Source organism: Populus alba, chromosome 10 (assembly GCF_005239225.2).
Source record: "Populus alba chromosome 10, ASM523922v2, whole genome shotgun sequence".
NCBI lineage: Eukaryota > Viridiplantae > Streptophyta > Magnoliopsida > Malpighiales > Salicaceae > Populus > Populus alba.
In genome coordinates this window covers 20,760,499-20,785,766 of record NC_133293.1, presented here as the reverse complement: position 1 = coordinate 20,785,766, position 25,268 = coordinate 20,760,499, and the positions used below count along the sequence as shown (strand labels likewise).

Genomic DNA, 25,268 nt, shown 5'->3' with positions numbered 1-25,268 from the left:
CAACCATTGCAGCCCAGCATGATCCACCATCGACAAAAGTTAAACACGAACAAGAACGTGAATCATCTGAGAATTCCATAAAGCATGTATAACACCACCAGCAAACCCCCTGGCATCCACTCTAAAAACAGTGTCGAAACCCAAAGCAGCGGAAACCTCTGCTCTGACCAATGAAATACGAGTCCCGAGTAGGAAAAATGAGGTTTGCATCTTCTCCCCAGTTCACCAATAATATATAGTCTTGAAATCCTGTTTCCTTGCACCTTTGCAGTTCCAGGCTTCCAGCACATAATGTTGTGATTACTCGTAAAAATACAAGTAAGAGGAAAAAGGAAACGATACAGAACAATGCTTAACGATATATATACTTCATGACAGTGGCCGAAACACAAGAATCATCATCCATAGCAACTTCATTGGTTACCTCCCGAACAAATGAAGAAGAAAAGAAAGAGGGTATTTCTTGACACAAGCACAGCACTAAAAATGTGCAGGTTTTTGTGGTTACAATTTATAAAAGCCGGTTTTAAAATAAGTATAAATTATAGCTTTTCTCAAAACCACGTTTTAATTAAAAATGAAATGCATATTCAAATAAATTTACACCAACCATTTTTCAAAACTGTTGTTGGTCTAAAAGCAACTCCAACCGAACCGTTAAACGAGGGTGGATTGAATTGAAAGCTGTAATTCTAGACAGGTGTTAATCAAACCTTTGACTCTTAACACGTTATTTCCAAGAGAGGAATAATGAAAATTCAAGTCTAATTCTGACCCATGTTTTGATCCTACAAAGTAATGAAACCATCAAGATTTTTGAATGCATTTGTAGCTATAGTTAAACAACATACATTTTTAGTTAATGGTAAGACAAAATTGGAGTGACAGCTAAAAACACAGTAGCTTGAAAGGGGCTCTGAACAATTATTCCGTTGCTTTCTTACGGGCAAATCTTTGCAAAGCCGTAGGTAACGAAATTTCCTCGCTGATTTTCTGCTTCTTTTTAGCCACCTTTTCTTCCTCTTTCATTTGTTGGTCCAAGAAAGGTTTCTTGGCCCTTACAACAATCTCCTTTTTCTTTACTGCAATTTTACTTGGCTTATTCCTCCCCTTTGTTTTCTTCTTAATGGCAGTTCCCTTGGCTGCTTCAACAGCTGCTTCCATATCCACCTCCATCTCCATCTTTGTTGGTTTCTCTTTCTTCTTTGCTGACTTCACTGTACCAATCTTTGAAGGGTCCAGCATAATTGTCTCGGGGGGGAGCTTGTCGAGAAGAGAGTGAATTTCCTTCTCTCTTCGTTGTTTAGTTGTTTCAAATGGGTTTGCTAACCATGTGTCAAAGTTGGGTTCCCCTGAACCTGGGATAAGAATTGAAGACCATCCCATGGAGTGCCCTATACCTAGAACATCTTCATATGGTCGAAATGCAACTTTCCCTATCTGATAACCTTTCACAATAGAATGACCCATATATCTGCTGTAATTCCGTGATCCAGAGAAATCTCCAAAAACCTGAACAAACGATCCAGTTCCAGCAGCTAGTAAACCTTTTTGACTGAAGTCCAAGGTTTTTGCATGGCCTCTTATAGTTTGGAGAACCTCAAATTTCCTCACGTCCCAAATCTTAATTTTCTTTTCCTTGCCAGACGTGGCCATGAGATGGCCATCAGGATGAAATGCCATTGCTGTGATAGGCCCAGGATGACACAGCATCTTGACAAGGGGAACTGCACTAGTGGGCTTCCACATGCTTACTGTACCACCTGAATGACCCAAAGCAACAACCCCATTGAAAGGATTGGCCTGCATCACATCAGTACGGCCTAAACCTGTCCGGAAATTGCCTATCATCTCACCCATTGTAACATCTTGGTATCGCAGCTGCCCAAATTTGTTTATTGACGCCAAGAGAAAGTGGTTTTTCAGAAACTGAAGCCTTGTCACTGCACCATGTTCCTGTAAATAATGCAACTTAATCGCATACTTATGCATTTATATAAACATTTGGAATTGTGGAACGCAACAAAGAATTAAACTTGAAATTTGCATAAAAAAATCAAGTATATAGAAGTGCAGTATGGTGAACCCTGGTATTCAAAGGAAGTGTACTGCCATGCAGGATGGTGTGACCAATCTTGTGATGGTGTGAAGACAGTCAATGCAAGCAAAATAAATTGAGTTCAAGGACTGATTGACAGAGAGCTGATTGAAAAGAAAAATCACACCAGTTCATTTAGACACGAAAAATGATACTGCAGAGTTGTGTTATATCAGGTTAAATATTTAACTGGGTCTGGCAAAGTTGCTGACATAAAAAGCCTCTGCAGCTTAAAGAGATATAAAATTCATCAAAGGACAATCCACTGACCTTTAAACAATGAAGTTCTACACCATCTCTGTTATAAATGTATGGGTACCTATCATAACTCGAAATTATTAGCTACATGTAAAGTATATTAAAATGTTCATTCTTGTTTGGGCTAGTAGTTATAATACATGTTTTTTTCTCCTGGGAAAAAAAGCCATACTTTTTCTGGGCAGCAGCAAAGAACAGCTCATTGTGCAAAAACACGACATCACGCACTGTTTCTCTAACCTGAAATAATAAAATTAATTAGCACACCATCTAATTTCCAATCAAGGCCTAAATGGCCTGGTAAAGAAAAATACAAGTAAAACATACCAAATAACGGTGGCATATAAATATCCATTATGGCAATTTATATATAAGGTCTCATCTAGAACCCAGTTGCATCTCATTAAGCTTGGCAACACCAGGACATACCTGCATCTCTTTAATTAAGCTCATATTCTTTGTGTCAACAATAGCCAAGTGCCCCTTGCGACCAGCAGCTGCCATGTATCGACCACTTGAAGTAAAATCCAGAGTGTATGGACCAAAATCTGCACATTTCAGTGAAAAAAAAATGAAGTTTCCATTAGCCAACATGTTACTTCCAGGCAAGAATGTTACATAACCTGACAGTCAAAGAAAAAGGTCTGGTTTTTATTTTCTTAAAAAAAAAAAAAGCAACTTAATTAAGAGGAAATATGGCTCCAGAATTTTAGAAACAGAATTTTGTGCTTTTGGAATAACAATAGTTTCAGGATTAATTAGAGTTCGTGAGAAAGACCTAGCACAGCATGGATACGAAAATATGCAAAATTTTCCCAAAAGATATTAAGAAAAGTCGCACTATGATTTCCAGCATTTCTTCTCTCTGCTTCTTCTTTTATGTAATCCAAATTGATATGTGAAATGATGGATTCAAATGGCATTGCACCAAGGGAGCCAGGAAAGTTGCAATGAAGTTGCCTTCATAAACATTATTGGCTAAAACAATTTTTGATTGCAAACAAACCATTAGAAAGAAATCATATAGCAGACATGAACCTGGCAAGACTATATCATATTGATTCTTTGCGCTTGAGATATCAACTTCACGGCCGATTGTGTCCTGTTTGATCCTCCATGTCTTCTCTATACCCTCAGCCTCCAGATAGCCTCCCTCACTTGGCAAAAGCCACTGATTAAAAGATCACATTTTATAAAGTACTCAGTTTTAAAAATAGAAATGCATTGTGTATTTTCTGCCAGAGAACAGTGGAAGGAACAGCATACAAAATCCAGTAGACATGAAACTATAAGAAATTAGTATCTTGGACCACAAATAAATCATTTGAAGGAACAAAGATATGCCCTGTTAACATGTAACTCATAGAAGAAATTTGATCGATTAATTTTTTATAACTAGGGAAGTGAAGAAAAGGAGAGCAATTATCCACCTTTTCAGTCTTGGCTGCAGCTTTTGCAGATTTTCCATATAAACTTTCTCTATCATAAAGTTGACCCTTGAGCTTTTTGTCTTTTAAAACCTGTAGATAGGGAGAATCAAAATCAAAATGCAATTAAAAAAAACCCCTGGAAAAGAAAAGGTTCTTTGACTGGAATTGTTGAACACCAATTTCTGACCTCCAAATCAGCACCTTCTCCTCTAAGATACTTCTTTACTTTCATATCCAACTCGTGAGATAATTCCTGCAAACAGAAACTGACAACGATTAGTTCCTATAGCCTTAAACAAACATGTAAGCAAATCACAGCTATAACAATCAACAGGTTACAAAAAAGCTAATAGATTGCATTAAAGCCAACAATTGAAGCTTGGTTATTTCCCTGAAAATCAAAGAAACGAATTACTTGTTCAGTAGGAGGCAAGATATCCTCAGGGTCACCGTTTTCTTGTTTCGCACCCATCTGGCCACTTCAATGTTATGTTCCTAAGCTGCAGAATCAAGATAGCCACCAATTAACCACTCATTATTCACAAAATACGTATACTGCATGAATAGCCAAAAAATATCATCTAGCAGAATTGCATGAATTCAACATCAAGCAAGCATACGTTGAATAAGCAAATCCATGATTTTCAAGTTAATTAATGCCAAATAATCCATATTAAACGTTACATTTCCAAACTTTGGAACATGAAAGCAAGAAAAAACACAGAATAAAAGCTAGAAAAAAATAAAACCCATATGAGCTAAACACAACTAATTGGATTACCGTTTCAAATTTTCTCAAAAAACAAACAAAAGGGTACATCAAAAGTTAAACAGAGAAATCAATACTAGCCCAGGAGATAAACTTTATGTGCACAACTTGTAGCACGCCATTACACAAAACCAAGCTAGTGTAAACAGTTATAAAACAAGTCAGTATACATACAAGTTAATGAAGAAACTTTTTCTAGGGTTAGTGTTGATACCTGTGAATGCTATGGTGTACTTTCAGAAGCAGCAGACTACTTGGAGGAGGGATTATTTTAGGGTTTTTGGAAAAACAAGGAAAAAGGCAATATCTTTATGCTTGCAGATCAATATTACTTTCTTGCTGGACGCAAGGTTAATGCAAACTGTAGTAACTGTCTATGCCTGGGTTGAAAACATGATCTGCTGTGTTGGAGGTTTTTAGGGTTTTGCAGTTTCAGTTTGGCTGGGTTGTGAAATTGATAAAAAGGAAATGAAAGAAAATAGGGTTGGGCTTTTATTCGATATTTTGGGCCTTTTATTGGGCTTGGTGTTGTTCTTTATTGGGCTCTCTGTACCTTTCATTTGCCTATCTGCCCAGTACCAAAGGGAACCCAGCCCTCTTTTTCAAGGGGTTGTTAAATTGTTGCTATTGTGCTATGTAAGATCGTTGAAGATAGTGTTTTTTTTTTTTAATCGATTAATTTTTTAAAGAAATTGACTTTGACTTTTTTTTATTTGTTAATACTAATAGGACTCCAACTTGAGACCCTTCGGGAAGAAGGGGAAGGTACAAACGATTCAATGAGGCATTTGATGTCAAATTCAACCCTGACTTGTTTTATTGCGATTTTTAAAGGAGCTTGGAGAATTAGGAGGAACAGTTAATTATCAGAAATAAAATAAGTGGGGCATTTTTATAAACTAAGTTTCTATCACGTTATTCAATTATTTTCTATTATTTAGAATTTTATGTAGTTAATAAATAGTAAAATATGGAAAATGATACTAACCTATTTTTAAGATAAAGTGTGTTTTTTTTAAAAAAAAAAAAAAAAATGGTGTTTTTCCCTTGATTAGAGGTGAGGCGGAATTTTCATGTTGGAGTCCCTTTTTTGGTGTGGTGAATTGAAATTGCGTTTTACTTCAATTATAATGCTAAAAACACTTTGTTAATCAATACATCATGTAGACTTGCATGCGTTTATACTAAAAAATATATAGAAATTTTAATTGAAAAAAAAACTATAATTTATAAATTTAAAAAAAAAATAATTTTGAAAATCATAACTGCAAAAGCTGTTATATATATATATATATATATATATATATATATATATATATATATAGAGAGAGAGAGAGAGAGAGAGTAATGTTGGTATTGTATTAAGAATATAATAGTTAATTAGAGTTTTTTTAAAAAAGTTATGTTTCCAAACTATTTAACTTGCACTCCACCGTAAGGCTGTAATTTTTTTTCCAAAAAAAAAATTATGTATACAAGTTATATTTGTGTGTTTTTTTACATGGAAAAAATTTAAAGTATAACTATACAGATATCTAATTAAATACATTGATAATCATCTATGTAGATAAACGAGAAAAAAAATTGTTAGCAGAAACCAAATGATAAATTAAAAAAATCAAGAGATAAATATAAATTAAGATGCCAACTTATAAATTGAGACATTTATTCAATTGTATTTGTTAGATTTTATTTATTTAAATTAACAAAAAGAGAATAGAAATAAAAATACAAATAAGACTGATTGAACAAACTTACACCCTGGAAAAAATATCACACGAGGTGGAATGTATAAGAAAATATTATTTAAAAATTAATGTTTTTTAAAAATAAAGTCTATTTGTGTATAACAAAAAAATATATAGATGAATTAAAGTAATATCTTTAAAGATCAAACATAAACAAAACATTTAAAAAAAAAAAACAATTCTATAAAAAAAAGGTTTGCAAAACTTGTAATTAAAGTCATGAGACTATAATAAATATATAGAAAATAAATTGAAGATAATCCCAAAACCAATATTAAAAAAAACTAATGTAAAGCAATAAAATTGCGAAAGAAAACGAGTGAAAAGAAAATTGTTGAATGAGTTTAATTTTTTAAACTTGTGACCCGGATCATTTGATTAAAAGCGCTACAGGTATAGAAAATACGAAGTCAAATCTTTGACAAATTAAATATCAAAAGATGAATTATGACAAAAAATTAAATACACAAAAGGATAAAAAAAATTAATAAAAATTAATAAAAATAAAGTGAAAATAAAAATAATAATTAAAGAGCAGACAAAAAAAATTCATCTAGAGAGTAAATTTTAACTGAAAAATAGTTTTAACAATAGAAAAAATAAAATCAAAAGAGAAAAAGTTAAAAAAAAATAGAATAATAAAAAATTTAATGTAAAATTAAAAGCTAATAAAATTTTAATAAAAAAGCTAATAAAATAAATTAAAAATAAAAAATAAGAAAAAAAAACATGTGAGAAATTATAATTGTATGGCTAAATTAAAAAAAAAATACTTTTATAAAAAACTTATATTTTTATTATACATAATTTTTGAAAAAAAGACTAATACACGACGATAGTTTTTAATGATCAATAAATCGATGAAAAAGATAAAAGCACCTCATTCTAAAGGTTTATTTTATTTTTATCGAAGGACAACAAATAATTTCACAGCAGCAAACCCACCCGCTGTATCTAAGCCCTGCAATGAATATCAATGCACTATATATTTTCTATAAAATATTATATATTTATATAAACATCTCTCAACTATCCGAAGACATTTATTCTAGAAAAATTCCCAAAAATATTTTTATTAACATCAATAAAAAATATAATATAACTAATGACAAGAGCATAATTTTAAAACCTAGTTGACCCGGGGTTGTAATCGAGTTGGATTTAAAAAAAAAAATAAGAAAAGTAAATTACTTGGGTGCCCGACGGGTTGACTCGGCAATACCCGAGCAAAAAATTTGATCGCAACTCGTTGACTATTTTTTAAAAAACTAAAACGATATCGTTTTGATTTATAAAAAAAAATAAGGGTTGACCTAGGTGATCCGATCAAAACCTGGTGACTCAAGCAAAACTTATGACCCAAGCAAAACCTGTGACCCGGGCCTTGGGCTTGGTCGACCTCCGAACCAAGTTTAATTAAAAAATAATCCATGTGAATATAAACTATATATACTATAAATAATGAAGTTTAAAAGATTATTTTTTTAAAAAAAATTATCCTACATTGAAAATATATATATATATATATATATATATATATATATATATATATTTTTATTGTGAACATGGAGCATATATGCTAAAGGGCTTCAAATTATATATAATAAAAAGCTTTAAATCCCACACAAATCTTACATTGAAAAAATATATTTTTTTTATCAACATAGAATATATATAATAAAAGATTTCAAATCCCATATTAAAAAAATAAAATATTATTTTAATATTTATACAGTGAACTTTAAAAAGAGTTAATAACCAATTAATATATATATAAAAGGTTTCTGGTTACGAGAAAAAACACCTTTGAAAAAAAAAAAAGATTTCAGCTGGGTTTTGCCGAATCGTTCAGGTTACGGGTTAACTAGGCAAGTCAACTGGGTTTTTCTGGTTTTTGCTCATTTTTGTTTTTTGTTTTATCTAGATTGATTTATTTATTAGATCAATCAGGTCCTAGATCAACCTATGAGTTACTTTAATGTCTATAGTTTGAAAAACCCTCAACAGGAGTCCTTCTTAGAAAATCGACAAAAACATATTTTTATAAATATTACCGAAATGTCATGATTGGCTGGCTTATCCTAGCACTCGCCAAAAACAAACTTCCTTATTACATTGAACACATTTTATTGTATTTTAGAACATTGTATTTGTAGCCTATAAAAAAAAAAAATGCAATCAACAATGCCAGATTGGCTCCGAAAAAAATGCCTTAGCTGCAGAATTTTAACAGAATATCCATCACCACCACCAGAAAAATCCACTAGCATACCAAAGAGTTGACATTTCAGTTGTCATTCTGGATTTTCCCATTTCCACCCTTACCATTACGAACGTGCAGGGCAGGTTCCACAAGAAAGAAAGAAAAAAAAACCATATAAAGCAGCACCAACACTCTTGTACATCACGCTTCGATTGTTTGTGCCTTGCAGAACTCCAAAAATTGTCCAGTTTGACCGGGTTTTCCTCAGGTTTGTTCCTCCAATACAGGGGTCATGCAGGGAACTGTAACATGCGGGTCATGGATCCGGAGACCCGAGAACTTGAATCTTGTTGTGCTTGGCAAGTCATCGAAGAAGAGAGAGTCTGCTTCTCGGTCTGTGATTGAGATCTTCTCTTTTGATCCCCAAACAGCTTCTCTCTCAAACTCTCCTCAGGTTTGTTCCTCTAACACTGTCAAAGATGGTAAATAGAGACCCTTTTCGGTTTTTCAAATTTTGGGCATTAATGGATTCGTTTCAATGAAAAACTAATCGGGGTAGGATTTTGTAAAATGGGTTTTTTGGGAGGTTTGATTAATGTTTTTTTCTCTTTGATTGATGGGTTTTGTTTAGGTAACTTACGTGTTTGAAGAAACAGAAGGTGAACCAGTGACTATTGCAGTGCATCCAAGTGGAGATGATCTTGTGTGTTCTACAAGTAAAGGTGGATGCAAGTGAGTTTCTTGGTTAATAAATTTTCAAAATTCATGAACACTACATTAATATGGAAGAATATTTTCAAGAGAAATTATGGTTCTGCTGTTTTATTTTTATTTTTTTCTGACATTCAAAAGATTTACTTGAAGCTAAGAATGCTTATTTGAATTCCCTAATTAATTGGAAAGTAGTTTCTTTTTAGTTGAATGAGTTCAAAGAGATTCTAGTGTGTGAATTGAATGTGTTTTTGGCTGCTGAACAAGTTTTGTAACATGGGGTTGGTTTGTGTTGTGGCTTTCAGATTATTTGAGTTGTCTGGTCAAGAAACAAATTTGAAGTTGTTAGCCAAAGAACTACCTCCTCTCCAAGATGTTGGTCCACAGAATTGCATGGCTTTTAGTGTTGACGGGTCTAAATTTGCCACTGGTGGGGTGGTAAGCAATAAATTTGTGACTTGAACCATGATTATCACTGGGTTGCTTTTGCTTGTGTGCCAAATGTCTGTATATATAGCTGATAGGCAGCACGGTGTCTTATATTGTTCAATTACAGGATGGGCGTGTAAGAATTTTGAAGTGGCCGAGTTTGTGCATCATTTTGGACGAAGCAAAAGCACACAATTCTGTCAGGGATATGGATTTTAGGTCAGTGTTTCTTTTCCACCCATGTCCTGTGTAATAACTTTCCGTGTTGTGTGAATCCATGTCTGGATATATGAGAAAACAATGCATTCAAATGCTTGTCAGTATAACAACAACTTTGTTGTCATGAAATGTGCTTTTGAAGAAATAAATACAGACTAAGCCTGTTTTTGGAGGTTTTATAGAAGAATCTGATGGGGCAATAAAGGGTTTTTTTTTTTGTCAATCCTAGTTGCTGAATTGCATGCCTTTGTTTGTCTATCATATTCTAGCCTGGATTCAGAGTTCCTAGCTTCAACATCCATTGATGGGTCAGCAAGAATATGGAAAGCAGAAGATGGTTCAGCTGTGGCTACTTTGACTCGCAACTCAGTATGTTTTATTTAGTCTAGGGATTTGTGATGGTGTGCTTCAGATCTTGGTTGTACCTTGTTGCCAAAATGGTTCTATATTTGCCTGCAGGATGAAAAGATTGAATTGTGCCGATTCTCCAAGGATGGGACGAAACCATTTTTATTTTGTGCTGTGCAGAAAGGTATAGTCATTTGTTGTTAGGAGTAACAACGTAGCTTGTCTTTATCTTTAGTCATTCATTCTAAACTTTATGAATATCATTGATTCAGGTGACAAAGCTGTCACTTCAGTTTATGATATAAGTACATGGAAAAAGATTGGGTATAAGAGGCTACTTAGAAAGCCTGCTGCCATAATGTCTATCAGCCTGGACGGGAAATATCTTGCTCTGTAAGCACTTGCCATTTACCCATTGTACATTTGCAATCAGTTATCTTGGCTTCTGCAGTAACTGAACTCGTTTACTATTATCCTCGTTTATCATTTAGAGGTCATGAGTCAATTTCATTTTATATTTTCTTGAGTCTTAAATCGGCTAGTAGTCACCAAATACCTTCTCTCATCATGGTTTTACTGTGCAAAAACTCGTTCTCGTAGCAAAATAGATTGTTCAATTATGTTTAGGATAGGAGTGCGAAGATGTCTTAGAAGTCCCATTCTCTTACTGACTGCAATGACTTTGAGAAAGCTATCTAGTAAATTTGCAGCAACCTGGCAGCATAGTTTGCTTGCAAAACTGCGAGAACCAAGTATTAACATGCTGTTTTTTCAATTATAGAGGTAGCAAAGATGGAGATGTCTGTGTAGCAGAAGTAAAGACAATGGAGGTTTCCCACTTGAGTAGGAGGCTGCACCTGGGTACATGCATTGCATCTCTGGAGTTCTGTCCCAGTCAAAGGTAAGGCTCATCAACTCTTTTTGCTCAGTGATTAGAGATGGATAATTTAATAGTACAAGGACCTTTAAATGCTTCTTCTGATTCACAAAACTTTAATTTCACCTTGTCTTGATCCTTATTCCTTTAAATATAGTTTTCTTCTTTAGTATCTTTGATGCACAAGTTTCCCAGTCACCATTTCATGATTCTAATTTGTATATGTGATCAGTGATTAACTAAATGCTTAATTTGAAAACTATCACAGATTGATTGATCGAAAATGTTGATTGATGCTACCTGCAACCAATTTCAATCTTTATCATTCTTTCCTACTGGTACTTCATGAGTTATTCACCTCTGGAATTTTCTGTGCAGGGTTGTGCTTACTACTTCCAATGAATGGGGAGCAGTGGTAACTAAGTTGAATGTTCCTGCAGATTGGAAAGGTCTCTCTCCCCCCCTCTACACTTGCACATATTTACATATGTTAGATTTACGTATCCTCAAGTAAAGAGACTGATTCTCCCTCCATTTCACGTGCAGAGTGGCAGATTTATTTGGTTCTCGTAGGACTTTTCCTGGCGTCTGCTGTTGCATTTTACATTTTCTTTCAAAACTCTGATTCATTTTGGAAATTTCCACTTGGAAGAGATCAGCCTGGAAGGCCGAAGTTTGAAATTTTGGATCCACAGTACTCTGAAGACGCATTTGGGCCTCTAGATATGTGAATTTTTTTTAGCACGATGACCAGAAGGAAAAAGAAGCACTGTCATTCTCAAGGCGTTTAAGATTCTTCATTTGATCCATTGTAACATCCAGTTTGAGTATTTTTTTAAGAAAAAGTAGCAGAGGAGGTTGCTTCTCTGTTTTCTTTTTGTTTATTTTTTCTTCTCCCCTTGTTAATTGAATAATGTAAACTCACAGAAATTGAAACAGGAAAAAGAAAACTGTCTTGACTGGAAAAAGAAAACCGAGTCTTGTTTTTAGACATCCAATTATTTTGTTGAAATAATAAAATTTCACATTTCAATTTCAAAGTGAAAAGCGTTTAACAGAGAAAACAGTTGGAAGGAGGGGGATTGAAGGAGGCTCCGATTTTTGACAATGAAGAAATATCATCTATGAAGAATTTTCAAGCAGACCTTGATAGTACTTCAGGATCCATCCATTAATGATCTCGATTTCTATGTTTCTCTGCAAAACTACCCAATCAGGATCACCAATTGTGGCCGGCAGTATGTCCATGCAATGAGCACCTGCACAATAAAAACAACAGATCATTATCTGAGAATACCCTGCTGATAACATAAGGTGTCTAGCCTTCTCGAAGTTCCAAATTCTGACTGGCCTTTAGAATCCTTGGAAATATGTAACTGGATTTAGAACGGGAAACATGAATTAAATTACCTTTAGTTGTATACACTGCCAGTATGCTATCTGATATGTTTTCCAGCACCCTACATGATTACAGATGAAAAAACATATAACTTACGTTGCCAATATGCCAGAATAAAGGCTTGAAAGATTCACGACATTTTTTTTCCGTAAGAACATCAAAGGTAGATTTATCACCCTCCACTGCTATAAGGGTCACGGAGGCCATTGGAGAAGATAATGTTGCTACCAAACCTCCTGAGAACCTCTTTAAAATGCTGCAATTTCACATTCAAAAGGGAGAAAAAAAGAAGGGAGCTCATATCTGCTTCTAAATTGCAACTATGAACATGCATGGATGCACTGGAATTTCACACAGAAGTTTGAACAATAGACATACATGACCACCATAATAAGTTGTTATCCAATGAGGCCTAGGGGGGACTCCAAATGCGCTTTTGCATTCTTCAATGTACTCCTTCAGATCAAATGGCTCTGCTGGAAACATAGTATCGTTGCTACCACGGCCGATCGGTATCACAAGTTCGCTACATGTCTATTAAATCCCAGAAAAAGAATTAATTGGTATTAATCATGCAATTTGTTATAATGCTGGATATACTAATGGCAGAAGTTAAAGAACCTTACCTGCCAAGTCCAGCCTTCCAGTGTTTCAGCTGAAAAGAATGCATCTAGATTATAGCAAGGCTTTTTTCCAAAGTAAGCAACAACCCCAGAAAATATCCTGTCAAGTACATCACTTCCTTCTGGTGCTGAATCAATTCCTTTGCAGACAAGGTCTACTGGATATCTTGGAGGTCTATCATATTGAGCTGCTACTGAAAACAAACTGTCCAAAAAGTTTTTCAACTCTGTAGCAGCCTCCAATGGTCTGTTAGCCAAAGTTGGAGGGAGTTAGGACACCAATCAATCAGAAACTAACTCATTGAATCAAGTTAGCAATTAAAAGAATCATGAGAAATGAGAGACTTGGACTGTTAATTACTTGCAAGTATTGAACTTCTTTTGAAGGATAGAATGACCATCTGCTTTAGCAGCAACTTTATCAATTTCAAACCATGACTGTTTTATGGTTTTGTAGCAACTCTCACTCGATTCCTGCGATAAAAAAAATCGGAAACAGTTACAATTCAAGACCTTCTTTAGGTTGGAAAGCTAGAGAGAAATATGGTCAATTAACTTAATCTCCTTACCTTGAAATCCTTTGTCACGACTGTATAGTATCCATTTGAAGGGGTGATATTATCAAAATAAAGAACTGGGGCAGAAGAGGCCAGTGCCCCTAGTGCAACGTGAGGGTATTTCAGGCGAAACCAAGCAGCAAGCACTATAAAAATAATGAAAAGTGATCAAAACATGTTTCTATATTGATTAGGAAAAGAAATGAATTTTGCGATTCATGATAACTTACTTACTTCCTCCGTATGATCCTCCAAAAACTATAACCGGGGAAGAGTCGGCCGAATATTTTTTCTTAATGTGTAGGATTACTTCTGCATAATCTGCTAAAGTTTGAGCAGAGCTGAAGTATCCACGGAGGTTTGCATCTTTCAATGCTTCCTCTCTTGATACAAAGGGGATTGATTCTCCGTAGAAGCGATGCTGCATTGGAAATTGTTACTCAACACAAAGCAGTGTTATTCAACCTTAAATTTGTCATTCGATTAGTACTAGTTGCTCTATCAACTGTGTTGCAAATCCAAAACTCTAGCTAGAGTCAAACATGTTCAACTTGTTTAGAAGCTGTCCAGAGGGACGTCAATCTCGAAAGCCAAAAAGGGAACATTTTAGCAAAAAGAAAAGATCAAATTCTCCAGAACAAAAATGAATTCTACTCACCTCTATGTACACTTGTAAAGCACCAAATCGAGCAGCATTATCAGAGAGGATTCCGATATAACCAAGATCGTCGTTCAAAGAAGATTCCTCACCCAAATAGACAAATATTGGAGCCATTGTATCGGGACCCCTCCAATGCTTGAAGCTCACTACATATCTATGCTGAAAAGTCTTATAACTTTCAGGACTGTAATTGAAGTGATCAAGTGTCTGATTGTAATAAAAAGTTCTAAACTCTTGATCCGACGGGGCCAAAGACTGAACCTTAACTTTTCCATGGTGATTTCTTGCACCATAAGGTCCATGCACCCCAAGTCTTGGTACTTTTGATGGTGAAGCACAAAACACACGTGTTGTAGAGAAAAGAAAAACCAGCCATGGAAGATGCCACAGAGCTTGGATTCTTGGACCTCTGGTGGCCATTTTTTTGAGGAGCACTGGTTTTTTTTGTTTGATTTCCATAAAGAAAACTACCTAAGTATTATTAAAACTAGAGTTGTAGTCAAAATCAAATTGTTTATTGTGATTATCCCTTTACATTTGTAGTCTAGTTGATGCCATTCTATGATCGATCCGAATCTTGATTGATTAAGAAGATACTATCCATGTTAGACAGCGTAACTGCTGCCATAAGCAATGGCTTGAAGGCAGAAGCACAGCTGGGATTGTTCAAGGTCATCTCTAGAAAGGTTTCTTAGGGCCACCTCAAAGATCCATCTTCGAAGCTCAAGCTTTTAGCAATTCTTTTTTTTAGAGTTAAATAAGATGTGTAATTTGTGGATTCTTACAATTCAGTGTATAAACATTTATTTTTACAGCTGGGATTTTTTGTGGTATAATTTTAGTTATAAGGCCGGCATGCATGGCATGAATATTGAGGGATGGCGTAGCAGATGAGTGGTAGCGTGGCATTGATGACGAAGGAGAACACTTTTGGAGAGAAATTTCTCTCTCTTTATTATTTTTTACCTTTTCTTTAAGACGTAGAAATTTTTTTAAAAAATCCCTGGGTTTTATACATGGGCTTTAAGCTGAGCTCAATAAGGTCCCATCTTGGCTCCATCAAAATTATCCTCCTTTTCCATGCAGCAGGCCCAATGTATGTTTGTTTTTTTGTAAAATATATTAAAATAATCTTTAAAATAATAATACTTTTATTTTTTATATTAAAACATTAAAATATTAAAAAATATTAACTTGATATTTTTTAAAACTAAGTATATTTTTAAAAACTTATCCGAACAAGATTTTAAACAAAAAAATAAATAATTTTTTACTATTAAAAAAATATTTTTAAACTTTTTCATATTTTTGGATAAAATATATTATTTTATTATATTTATAAAAAACAATATTTTTAACAGCAACGAATAGCAGAAGTTGAAGCACTATCCATATCTCGATGCGGAAAAGAAAATCTAATGGCATTCTGGAGAATCTTCCAAAAGGCGATCCCCTTTGCAAACCCAAGCAGTACAGGTTGATAGTGCATTTAGTCTCTCTATTCTCACTTTCGTCTCATTTTAATCCCTTTATTATTTTTTCACTCTAATATCATCCCCATCACTTTATTATATACTAAAATACAATGACCTTCAAATATTATTAACCATGAGTTTATTACGTATCATTTGCATTTTTTTTATTTTCAAATTTTTATTAAGAAATAATTACACAATTAATTTTTATAAATAATTACGAAATTTTATTTCCAATAATTACGAATAAAAAGTTTGAAGGATGAGCTTAAGACAAAATATATTACGAGGTTCAAAATAAAATAAAATAAAAATCAAGGGGATCAAATACACAATCAAGCCCAACATGAGCTATAAAAGTTACTATCAAGTATCAACTCAGATTCAGGACGTCCACTCTCACTATACTCTCACTTAACTCTCTCGGATTGTTTTTATCTCGTTCTTCCCCTTCTTCAAATGAATTGCCTTCACCATCTCCCAAGGTCTGACTAGCTATATAACGTGTAAAAATATCTTACCTTTTATTTTTATATTTTTTTCTTGCTTCCTTTAATTTCATTCGTCAATGTCTTGTTTGAATGGCAGATCATCCTCTGCTTTGCCTCTGCAAGGCTTCAACTTTCACCACAGAAGACCTTCTTCTCCGTCGTTATTCTCTTTTAACATGGCAGTACGTTCATCCCTTTACACATAATCTGTGTTTTTTTTCCCTCTTATAGTGTATCATTTTGTTGTTGCAGGGAACCATGGATTATCATGATCTGCAGTTACGTGTAGCTGTGAAGGTAACTTAAAAGTAGCTTGAGATTCGATCCTTTGGTTCTGTTTTGTTTTGTCTTGTCAAGTTGAAGCTTCTAATCTTGTTGCTCTGCTCTAATGTTTGCTATATATTGTTATTCGTTCTGTTTTGATTACCGCAACTTTCGTTCTTTTTCTTTAAATATTTGACTGTTAGAAATTCAGAAAAACATAATACTAGTTTTAACGAAAACCTTTCTTGAAATCACTTGGGTGAAGAGTCTCAGCCATTAGATTTGTGGGTTCCACTAGCCGGATCCACCAGGAGATTTTCGGGGATTTTTATATATATATATATATATATATAAGAATTCACCAGTGATATTAGATATTTTGGAGTTTTAAGAGGTTTTTTGGTGTGTTAAGAAAATATTTTTTCAAATTAGATATTCAGGAATATTCCTTCCCTTTTTTATGTTCTACCCTTTAAAGTTTGGATTTTTCATGATATTATTTTTTTTAATTGGGATGTTGAATAATTTCTTGTGCAAATTGGAGTGATCCCACGAATCCAGGGCTGGGAAATGAGTCATGTTAGCATTTTCGCCGTGTATGTGGTTTGGAAGCAAAAAATTAATATAAAAATAAAATCGGTAGCACCATGGAGAGTGGTTTTGATGATAACTGATTAATTTGGGCGATCAAAATGGTTGTTTGTTTGTTTCTGATAATTAATTTGATCCTATGAGTGACTCTACTGCTTTACTGTGTTGAATTTCAAAGTTAAAATCTTCTAATAGAAGCTTGTTATTTTAATTTGTTGCCTGTAGGCAGCTCCTGGCTCGCCATCTAGTGCTGAGATGAGTGGCACTGATGTTGAGGAAGAAGAAGAAGAAAAATCTGAGATATATAGTCATAACATGACCGAAGCTATGGGGGCTGGTGAGTTCGATAATGCTTGTAGTTCCATGTTAAGGGTGGGGAATTGGTGGGTGTGACCTGTTCAGTTGGAGTGGCATGTGTAACTGATTGAATTTTTGAAGTGTTTGCTAGTTACTGTTGATTCTTGATTAACAAAATTTTAATGTGTCGTTGATCTATAAGTGCAGCTAATTGTTTGTTCTAATATAATTTTAGTACAGTTTTGACTTATAGGCACGAACTAGGAATGAACTATAACTTCATTCGTCCAGATTTGATTGTCGGATCATGCCTACAGGTGATTCTCATTTGTTAGATTCATGTATGAAGGGATTCTTTCCCCTCTTACACTGATTTTATTTTATTTTTGTTTCTCATATGGTTTTCTAATTTGTTTTTTCAAATTTCTAGACTCCTGAAGACGTTGACAAGCTTCGAAAAATTGGGGTCAAAACTGTGTTTTGCTTACAACAGGATCCAGACTTGGAGTATCCTAAATAACTCTTGTCTTCATCATCTGATGAAAGCATCTTAAATGCTCTTATATATGTGGTCATCAGCTATCATTTATGCACCTGTTTAGCATTGGAGATCTAAAAAGAAGAAGCGTATGAAACATACTGCAATTCTTTTACCACCATTTCAGATATTTCGGGGTAGATATCGGTGCCATTCGAGACTATGCGAAGGCATGTGGTGACATTCAGCATTTGCGTGCACAGATAAGGTTAGTCATAGCAAACCCAAGGTTTCTAATTTACAAAACGAGAACAAATAAACAATTGGAAAAAGAAATCTGTTAGTTAACATCTGACTACCTTTTGCATCGAAACTAGTTTGTATTGCCAAAAGAACAAAAAATAAAAACCATGGAGAGTGTACATAGTATTATTTTGGACTGCGATACTATCATTTTCTACACTGGAACTTCATTTTTGTTAGAAGACGTTAATTAACTTTCTAAGCCAGAGTTTCACTTGTTCTAGTGCAAAATAACTCTTCTGAGCACTTTCTGTACCAATTGAATTTCTCCCCACTTCACATTAACTGTTTGTAAGAGCACAAAGGATGTGTGTTGAATGTGCATCTGTATCTACTGTCTATGATTATTTATGTTGCTACTCTTCATTTGATACAGCAGCTAATATTAATGTAACAGGGATTTTGATGCATTTGATTTACGGATACAGCTACCAGCTGTTGTCAGCAAATTACACAAAGCCATAAACCAGAATGGAGGTGTGACATATATACATTGCACTGCAGGAATGGGAAGAGCACCTGCTGTTGCGGTAGCATTTGATTTTATTCTGCTTAATTTTTCGTTTGACACCTTATGATTTGTTGCTATGCACCACTGTTTTGTTTGGCTTTGTCATTTATCATGTATGAGGGAAATGCCCCTGCATCACCACCCCCACCTCTCTAAGGAAGCATTCTTTCATGGTTTTCCTTGTCTTTTTTTGAGGCGCTATGTTGGTTTCTTCAAATTCCACACATTTCATGCTGATAATTTTTTTATACTCCTTACCATTAAACTAAGAGTTTTCAATGAATCACAGCTGGCATACATGTTCTGGGTTCAGGGCTACAAGCTCAATGAAGCTCACGATTTGCTTATGGTAATATTGGATTTGATTCTTTTCTCCTGTCTTTACCATAAATGAAACTTATATGTATTGATAATGTTTTCTGGGAAAACATTATTGAAGATCCATGGCTCCAAGTCTGTCAGGTTTGAAAATAAATATCATTAAGATGTTGATGATTTGTCTGTAATTTAATTTTCTGACTTAGAAATTTTAGGGGTCAAGTTCATGGAACTATGCATTTAGTGTATAACTATATGCCTGGGTGACTTGGCAGTACGAGGTACATGGTTCCAGGATGCAAAGCATCATCTTTTTTTCTCATGTCAAATTGTAAGCTAGCTGGTATAAATGAAGGGGTTGACTTTGGTAGTGGACAGCTTATTTAGGGATATAAATTGCCTTCCATTCTACTTTTCTAGCATTGTAATCAACAAATCAGTTTATATTCCTTCCAGCAATAGATTTTGAACCTATACTGTAGACTATCACTGGATTGACTTTCAAGCAGTTTCTAGTGCTAGCATAGACCTTGATGCTTGATGGAGATTATGTATATTGGGATTCAATGTTGAAATCATGTAATAGTAATTTGAGATTTACTTGGTTCATGACAGATATGGCTACAGTTTAAAATAGCTGATTAGTTTCTTTTTTTGGTAGTTGAGAATTTAGCTTGACTGACCTTCAGGGAGTCGAAGCTGGAACCTCTCCCTTAAAGGAGTATTGCTACCAGTGGGGCTAGAGCCCTAGTCGTAGCTGATTAGTGTTTTCGTAGTATCTCATTGTTTCTTGTATTGCAGAGTAAACGCTCGAGCTTCCCAAAATTGAATGCTATCAAAAGTGCAACTGCTGATATAGTGAGTCATTTTCCTTTTGTGCAACACTATATGCATAGTTGCTCACGGAGCCTTGACTATAGGTTACTTTCTGCATGTTGATTTTATCTGATCTTTTTTTTTTTCAACAACTCCCATGTTTAGATGCTGAATTCTGTGAATATGAAAATTTTAAGTTTGCAAATATAGAAGGATGCTTCCTGACATGCAATGCTATTTTTCAGTGTAACAACTGTTTGAGCTACCCATAATATAAAAGTTGCAGCCAAGATTGACGAGTAGCTCCATCTCATAAACATTACTCCCCAAGAGTTCCTTCCTGGGGGGTAGATAAATGAGTTTGTTGAGAATCAATGAAAAAATAAGGGATGGTTGTAGTGGCCTAGGCTCTTCATGCAATCACAAAATTAATATATTTTGCCTTTTGTTTTTGAAGTATCGACAGATTACTGCAAACTATTTTTTTTTTCCTTGTTTGAAGCTTACAGGCCTTAGAAAAAAGCTTGTCACTTTGAAATGGGAAGACAACAATTATACTACTGTAGAAATTTCTGGGCTTGACATTGGATGGGGCCAGGTATGTTATGTAAAAGCTTACATTAGTTTTTGCATTATGTTTAAGCCATTCAACATTTTTACGTATTCATATTTATTTCTCTTTCTTTCTCCAGAGGATACCTTTAGAATTAGACGAGGAGAGAAAGTTTTGGATTCTCAAGAGGGAATTGCTGGTAAGTTTTTATTTTCCTTGGTAATACAGATAAATGCAGTTGCCAACTTCAACTTCTCAAGAGGAAATTGTCATCTTTTTTTTCCCCTTCCTTCGTTGCCTGCATGCCCTTTTGTCCCAAGTTTGCTGTCAAAAAAATTTCTTGCATTTTTCTTGGCATCTGGCAGCACATAATTTCTAGGTCAAGGTTTACATAACGATTGGATTACAATACTGAAATAGTTACTGCTGAAGAAAAGCATATCGAATCACACCTGTGCTATGAGCCAGCCCCCCCACAACCTCTTGGTCCCAGGCCCTCATATTTGTTAATCTAGAGAGTTCATTTCTTCAAAAACTTAAATGTAGGCTACCTGTAGAGATAAATTGCTACTAGCTTTAAAGATTTCTTGAAACCAGCCCAGAATTGACAGGGAAGGGTCCCTTCCATTCTAACTGTCAGGTATTGCTTTACCACAGCTAGTTGCAGAAATGGGTGCGCATACAACAAGTATATTTCAAATTTAAACCAAAATTTTGTAACAATTCTTGCTTTAACAGGAGGGAGTCTACGAGTACAAGTACATTGTTGATGGTGAGTGGACTGTCAACAAATATGAGCTAGTTACCACTGTCAACAGAGATGGCCATATCAACAATTATGTTCAAGTAAGTTTCATCTCTCCAGATTTTATTTTATTTTTCATTTTATTGCCATCATCTCCTTTTGCTTGGGAGGGAGAAAAATGTATGGTTGTCAAATTCAGCCCGAAGTCTAGCCTAGTCTAAGACCCGGGTAATTGGGTCAACTTGCAAGGTTACCAGGTCATTCCCGAAACGATGTTGTTTTAAACAAATTTTTTTTCTAAAAATAAATAAATAATTGGAGTTGAGGAATCATCTAGGTTTGGTTGGATCAAGTGGGCGCGGTTCAATCCGCTATGTCACCTGGATTTGGCCCTGGTCACTAGGTCAATCTGCTGAGCTGACCTGGTTTAATAACCGTGAAAAATGGGAAAGGGGGCTCAACACCTTGGTGAGTATGAAATATGGAAGTGTAAATATTAATCCATGGCAATTTAGTTGATAAAGATTCCTTACTGTGAGTCTATGATATCACTCATGGCAACCTTCAAACAATTTTCTCATGGTTCTCTTGTCTATTACTGTCCAGGTTCTTGACGACGATGCAGACAGTGCTAACGCTGTACTGAGAAAGAGATTAACCTGTGAAGATGATCCAGTTCTAACAAGAGAGGAGCGACTGAAAATTAGAATGTGTCTGGAAACTCTTCCCGGAGATGAGGAGTGAGCCGGAAACAAAGCCTAGACAAGTTGTCAGCAAATAATATATAGTGAATGCTTGCAATAGCTACGAATACTTGTATCCTTCATTGTACAATTAGTTTTTGTTAAATTAATAAAATAATGAATAAAGCAGCTGCTATACAGAGGCGGGTGTCAATAATCTGCGTTAATGTTTGGTAACATGTTTGCTGTTATAGTACTGTTTATTTTTTTAAATGATTTTTGTTTGGAAATATATTAAATTAATTTTTTTATTATATTAAAACAATTTAAAAACATAAAAAAAATTTAAAAAAAACTTTATTTTTTTGTCTGATGGTATTTCTGTCGTATTTACCAAAGCTATCTAAATGCCAACTAGTTTTGAGCCTCTTCAGTTCATTTTGGAGAAATTATTGTTCAATACTTTCATAACATAATTATATGTTATTTTGTGCCTTAATTCGTACAAGTCTCCCCAGACTATTACATATTTTCATTGCATCAATCAATTAGTGCCTGAATATAAAATGGTAATTGAGTAATCAATATAAGGATTAAGGAAATTAAATTGTGTTTATGTTTGGTTAGTGTTTTGTAATATAAAGAATAAATATATAAATAATATATATATTTAGTTAGAGGGACAAGCACAGGAATATAAAATAAATTAATTTTTCAAATACTTTTTTATCTTTTAAAATATAAATGATATAACTTTTATTTTAACTTTTTATTTGTTTACACTATCTTCTATTAAGAAAATTTAAGGGCTCCCCTGGACTGTTACATTATTATTATTATTATTATTATTATATACCAATAAATTGGTGCCTGGATGTCAACTGGCAGTGGAGTAATCAATACATGAACCTTGAGATCAGACACTAATAATTAAAAGTAATGGGAAGGAAGATAGGGTACGCATGTATTGAGAAGGTAGCATGTGCTATGGAAAATCCAAGGGGGTTTTGGGCTAGTGGACTTAAAAAACGAGTTTTTCCTAGCTAAATTCTCTAATCATATCATAATTATCATGATTTTGCTTTGTTTGAAAGATCATGAACGGTGCGACAATGACATCTAAATTTTGATTCTTATGAAGCAGCCATTGAAAAGGTATCAGAGTGGGTGAGACTGACGTATCTGGCAATGGAATATTACGATAATTCTGTGTTGTGAAAAATTAAAAACTATATTGGTAAATGGTAATTACACCATATTGGTAAAACTCTAAAAGTGACAACATCTTTTAGCACTCATGATAATTACACCGTAATCTGTGCAGAGGTAGACCTTGCCTAGCCATTGCCGTCAAAATTCAAACTAAGAAGGCGGGTACATCGTATTGCGTACAAGGGACTTCATCTGGTATGTTTCCGGTGTGGCTAGTACGGTCATAAAAAGAAAGTCTATCCATATACACATCACCATTCTTCGGCGAGGGATCAAGGGAATGTTATGGACGCAGATGTTTCTGTTATAGATGATAAACTTCCAGAAAAATAGAACCATCAACATGCATGGAGTATCGATCGGAGGTGGTGGATTCATACGGCCAGTGGATGTTTGCAGAAAAGCCAATGAGACAATTACGCAAGAATACTGAAATCAAGGAGCTGGTGATGCCAAATGTGTCAAGCCAGAGATCACAGATGGTTGGTGGGACCGTGGGAATGTGGGATAGTTGCCTTGCAAAAGACGACTGACCAGGGAAGCTGCGTTCATTAAGGGATCTCGATTTAATTTGTTACCAGATTCACATGTGGAAACGAGCGTGCATGATTTTTGTTTCAAATATATGAATCGCGTTCCCAAACGCTAAGCTGATGAGATGGGTAGTGACGAGATTGGTGGAATTGAGCCTGAAGTGAGTAAGGAAACAAGCAACAAAGGCAAAGCTGTGGTGGATGAGACAGAATCGGAAAAGATAATTATTGTCAAGAGAGGGCTAGGAGGTAACATGCAGGGTGCTAGGAAGGATGTTAATCTAGGACCTCAGGCCCAAAGTAGCAGAAGAGGGCCCATGAAATGAAAGGAGGTGGAAAATAGTAAGGAACATATTCTGTCTTTAAATTCAAGCAGCCAAAGACAAAAGCAGCCCAATCTAGGTTACATAGAGGTGATGGGAGATAATCGGTGTGTGAGGCCCAGTTCTAGAAGCATAATTTTCATCAGGTGCCACGTCCTTCATAGGAAGATGTAATAGTAGAGAAAAAAGGTTGTAGCGTTCCAGTTGAGGAAGAGCATCTGTATGAAGGATTCTTAAGAAAGGATACCATCATGGTAGAACGGGAGGAGTTAACAGCTTAATTTCATCAACATGAAGATGGTCTTTAGGGAGTTCCACTACATACGTTTGATTATAATGAACCAAGAATAAGTGGCAGGGCTGCAGGGAAAGTGATTGACAAGTTGAATTTTGATTCAAACTTCAAGGCGGAGGCGGAAGGAAAGTCTGGAGGTATCTGGTTATTATGGAACAAAGGCGGCGTGGATTTAAGAGTTTTGAATTCATCCAAGCACTTGGTCCATGTTTTAGAGATGAGGGAGGAGGTTCTCCATGGCTATGTACGGTAGTTTATGTTAACCTGAAGCTTCAGTTAAAACGTGAATGTCTTGAAGAGATTAAACAATGGGGCAACATATAACTTTGCCTTGGATGGTTATCGGTGATTTTAACAAGATACTGACGGCTGCAGAAAAGATGGGAGGCACACTTGTTGATATGAGAAAATGTCTGAGATTCAATAGATGGATTCAGGATTGTGGTTTGCTGGACTTGGGAAGTGTTGGTCCAAAATTCACATGGCGCGGACATGAGAGCAGAGGTTATGGAAGAGTGCATGAAAGGTTGGATAGAGGGCTGGATAATCAACTATGGAGATTGCAATTTCCAGCCATGTGTGTTAGGGTGTTGCCCAGGGTAAAATCTGATCATCATCCTATTCTTGTTGAGCTCTACTCCAGGGACATGAATACTCTTGAACCATGTCGCCCTTTTAGATTTGAAGCGCATGGACGTCTCACGATAGTTTTACCAAAGTAATAAAAAAATAGATAGCAGGGGAGTCAGGATCTAGTTGCTGAACTTGAAAGGTTGAGAACAACGTTGCAAGAGTGAAACAGGAAGTTTTTGGCAATATCTTCTATCGCAGGAAAATAGTTCTAGCCAGGCTTGAGGGCATTCAAAAGGCTTTGTCTGAAGGAGGAAACCTGTTCTTGAACAAGTTAAAGAAAGTGTTAACCAGAGAGTATAATCAAATTTTAGCTCAGGTGGAAGTCTTTTCGTACCAGAAGTCTAGGTGCCAGTGGAAGGCAAAACAGTTTGTAGATTCATTATAAGTATGATGGAAGTGCCACCGGAGTGGCTTACA

The 25,268-nt window shown here is 35.0% G+C and overlaps 5 protein-coding genes across 5 annotated transcripts; 2 read left to right on the top strand and 3 right to left on the bottom strand.

Moving 5' to 3' along the window:
- Positions 1-748: 748 nt before the first annotated feature.
- LOC118059858 (probable U3 small nucleolar RNA-associated protein 7) lies at positions 749-5,014 on the bottom strand. The gene is made up of 9 exons (XM_035072845.2): positions 4,770-5,014; positions 4,202-4,286; positions 3,974-4,039; positions 3,787-3,876; positions 3,395-3,527; positions 2,786-2,904; positions 2,529-2,596; positions 2,369-2,417; positions 749-1,956 (listed from the first exon to the last, which is right to left on the bottom strand). The coding sequence occupies exons 2-9, from the start codon at positions 4,256-4,258 to the stop codon at positions 925-927; spliced, it is 1,614 nt and encodes a 537-aa protein (XP_034928736.1). The 5' UTR covers positions 4,259-4,286; positions 4,770-5,014; the 3' UTR covers positions 749-924.
- A 3,445-nt stretch (positions 5,015-8,459) lies between these two features.
- On the top strand, positions 8,460-11,974 carry LOC118059857 (SEC12-like protein 1). The gene is made up of 10 exons (XM_035072844.2): positions 8,460-8,960; positions 9,138-9,238; positions 9,523-9,655; positions 9,774-9,865; positions 10,135-10,234; positions 10,325-10,397; positions 10,486-10,606; positions 10,995-11,114; positions 11,469-11,539; positions 11,637-11,974. The coding sequence occupies exons 1-10, from the start codon at positions 8,799-8,801 to the stop codon at positions 11,819-11,821; spliced, it is 1,158 nt and encodes a 385-aa protein (XP_034928735.1). The 5' UTR covers positions 8,460-8,798; the 3' UTR covers positions 11,822-11,974.
- A 54-nt stretch (positions 11,975-12,028) lies between these two features.
- LOC118059856 (uncharacterized) lies at positions 12,029-13,595 on the bottom strand (the record flags this gene model as incomplete). Its single annotated transcript, XM_035072843.2, has 5 exons — positions 12,029-12,349; positions 12,501-12,745; positions 12,868-13,023; positions 13,116-13,359; positions 13,474-13,595. Coding segments are annotated over 4 exons (606 nt in total), but the record flags the coding sequence as incomplete, so codon positions are not given.
- Positions 13,596-14,224: 629 nt separating this feature from the next.
- On the bottom strand, positions 14,225-14,750 carry LOC140956039 (uncharacterized). The gene is made up of 2 exons (XM_073411938.1): positions 14,328-14,750; positions 14,225-14,251 (listed from the first exon to the last, which is right to left on the bottom strand). The coding sequence occupies exons 1-2, from the start codon at positions 14,748-14,750 to the stop codon at positions 14,225-14,227; spliced, it is 450 nt and encodes a 149-aa protein (XP_073268039.1).
- A 1,441-nt stretch (positions 14,751-16,191) lies between these two features.
- On the top strand, positions 16,192-22,055 carry LOC118059855 (phosphoglucan phosphatase DSP4, amyloplastic). Its single transcript, XM_035072841.2, has 14 exons — positions 16,192-16,290; positions 16,394-16,478; positions 16,549-16,593; positions 17,377-17,488; positions 17,689-17,765; positions 17,879-17,955; positions 18,114-18,194; positions 18,627-18,759; positions 19,030-19,089; positions 19,860-19,916; positions 20,377-20,472; positions 20,567-20,626; positions 21,166-21,273; positions 21,779-22,055. The coding sequence occupies exons 1-14, from the start codon at positions 16,265-16,267 to the stop codon at positions 21,914-21,916; spliced, it is 1,155 nt and encodes a 384-aa protein (XP_034928732.1). The 5' UTR covers positions 16,192-16,264; the 3' UTR covers positions 21,917-22,055.
- Positions 22,056-25,268: the final 3,213 nt, after the last annotated feature.

Bases quoted from the DNA above. Each gene is read 5' to 3' on its own strand.
- LOC118059858 (XM_035072845.2), bottom strand. From the start codon at position 4,258: ATGGGTGCGAAACAAGAAAACGGTGACCCTGAGGATATCTTGCCTCCT. The intron at 3,528-3,786 runs GTGGATAATTGC...TCTTTTAATCAG, and splicing joins CTGCAGCCAAGACTGAAAAG to TGGCTTTTGCCAAGTGAGGG. The intron at 2,418-2,528 runs GTATGGCTTTTT...GAGTTATGATAG, and splicing joins TTTGCTGCTGCCCAGAAAAA to GTACCCATACATTTATAACA.
- LOC118059857 (XM_035072844.2), top strand. From the start codon at position 8,799: ATGCAGGGAACTGTAACATGCGGGTCATGGATCCGGAGACCCGAGAAC. The intron at 9,656-9,773 runs GTAAGCAATAAA...GTTCAATTACAG, and splicing joins AATTTGCCACTGGTGGGGTG to GATGGGCGTGTAAGAATTTT. The intron at 11,115-11,468 runs GTAAGGCTCATC...TTTTCTGTGCAG, and splicing joins GAGTTCTGTCCCAGTCAAAG to GGTTGTGCTTACTACTTCCA.
- LOC140956039 (XM_073411938.1), bottom strand. From the start codon at position 14,750: ATGGCCACCAGAGGTCCAAGAATCCAAGCTCTGTGGCATCTTCCATGG. The intron at 14,252-14,327 runs GTGAGTAGAATT...TTGGCTTTCGAG, and splicing joins CTTTACAAGTGTACATAGAG to ATTGACGTCCCTCTGGACAG.
- LOC118059855 (XM_035072841.2), top strand. From the start codon at position 16,265: ATGAATTGCCTTCACCATCTCCCAAG. The intron at 18,195-18,626 runs GTTAGTCATAGC...TTAATGTAACAG, and splicing joins CATTTGCGTGCACAGATAAG to GGATTTTGATGCATTTGATT. The intron at 18,760-19,029 runs GTAGCATTTGAT...AATGAATCACAG, and splicing joins GAAGAGCACCTGCTGTTGCG to CTGGCATACATGTTCTGGGT.